The sequence below is a fragment of the Atta cephalotes genome (assembly GCF_000143395.1).
Source record: "Atta cephalotes unplaced genomic scaffold scaffold00032, whole genome shotgun sequence".
Taxonomy (NCBI): Eukaryota; Metazoa; Arthropoda; class Insecta; order Hymenoptera; family Formicidae; genus Atta; species Atta cephalotes.
In genome coordinates, this window is record NW_012130096.1 from 2,242,238 (window position 1) to 2,243,862 (window position 1,625).

The 1,625-nt window shown below is 37.3% G+C and overlaps 1 protein-coding gene across 1 annotated transcript in view; it reads left to right on the top strand.

The window, feature by feature from the left end:
- Positions 1-44: 44 nt before the first annotated feature.
- LOC105621165 (muscarinic acetylcholine receptor DM1) overlaps positions 45-1,625 on the top strand; it is a 9,655-nt gene continuing 8,074 nt past the window's right edge. Inside the window, exon 1 of the mRNA XM_012202635.1 lies at positions 45-513. Coding sequence (XP_012058025.1) covers positions 45-513 — 469 coding nt within the window. The remainder of the gene's footprint in view (positions 514-1,625) is intronic.

The following is a 1,625-nucleotide window of genomic DNA, read 5'->3' on the forward strand; positions in this document are numbered from 1 at the left end:
GAGAGAGAGAGAGAGAAGAGACAGGGAGAGATAGTCCGTCAGACATGAACGTTACTCCGATGGTGGAGATACCCGGCAATGACAACTACAGCATCAGCAATGGTCTTGACTGTGGCGGTGAGCCCCATCAATATGCGGTATGGGAGCGTGTGACGATAGTAGTGATCGCCGTCATCCTCAGTATGACCACGGTCGTCGGCAACATTATGGTCATGATATCATTCAAGATCGACAAAAATCTGCAGACGATCTCCAACTATTTCCTCTTCAGCCTGGCGGTGGCCGACTTCGCGATCGGCCTAATCTCCATGCCCCTCTTTACGATATACACGGTACTCGGTTACTGGCCGCTCGGGCCCCTCGTGTGCGACACGTGGCTCGCCCTCGACTATCTCGCGAGTAATGCGTCGGTCCTTAATCTGCTCATTATCAGCTTCGACAGATATTTCTCAGTTACGCGTCCGCTTACCTATCGGGCCAAGAGGACCACCTTCAAAGCCTCCGTCATGATAGGTGAGTATATATTAAATTTATGAAATGGAGTGAAAGGGAAAAAAAATTGTTGGGAAACCTGAAATGTTTTTCCGTCTGGAGAAATCGTAGAATTCTCGAAAGACTTTCGAGATTCAAGAAATTTTTATCGAAATTGTCTCTCTTCGGAGATTTTGTTTTTAATTCTTAATTCACACGATGAGTGTTCCGGATTATTTTGTGTCACTTTTACGAGTATACTAATTTTAACATCGTTAAAATGTATTTGTAAGATTGTATTTAAAAAATTATACATAAATGTTGTAACTAATTATACTTGGTGCTCCTGGTATTTTAAAAAGAAGAAATGCGTACTTGAATGATCCAATCGTCTAAGGGTTATATATAATTTGCGATTTAAAACTGCTCCAGTTTTGCCTGAAAAATCAACAAATTTTTTAACATTTTTCTTTTTTAAAAAATTCAAGTAGACATTGATAAAATAATTTATATCGTGTTTATAATAATAAAATTAACATATTCCAATATATTATAGAAAGTTGCGCGGTTTATGGCTTATTTCCGTGACTTGATACATTATCATTAAATGTCAACGTTTCGTGAACATTGTAGTATCGTGAACGTTATAGTTCACTTGAACAGGACGAGAAGCAATCTGATACTGATCAGTATAAGGTTGCTTCTCGCCCTGATAAGTGATCTGCAATATTCACGAAACGTTGGCATTTAACGACGTATCAAGTCACAGAGATAAATCCTGCATAATTTTCTTAAAGAAAATACTCGTGGAAGCCTCAAAAGTATGCTTCAATATATCCGCTAACCATAAAGTAACACAGAAAGAAGTTTTGCCAAAATATAAAAATTGATATAGATCTGAAGATAAATTTATTTGGACTATCAAAATAATTATATAGGGCGCTTAAATTGTTGACTGGAATTAAAACTTTTCGCAGCATTGCCGTCAACATTTGAATGTTCTACATAATTATTTGGTCCAACAAAATTATTTTCAGATTTGTATTTAGCTGAATTTTTTCATGCTTCAGCAAAACTCTTTTTTTTCCATATAATTTTCTACTCAACAATGTAATTGTCGTGCACACACACACACACACACACACACACACACA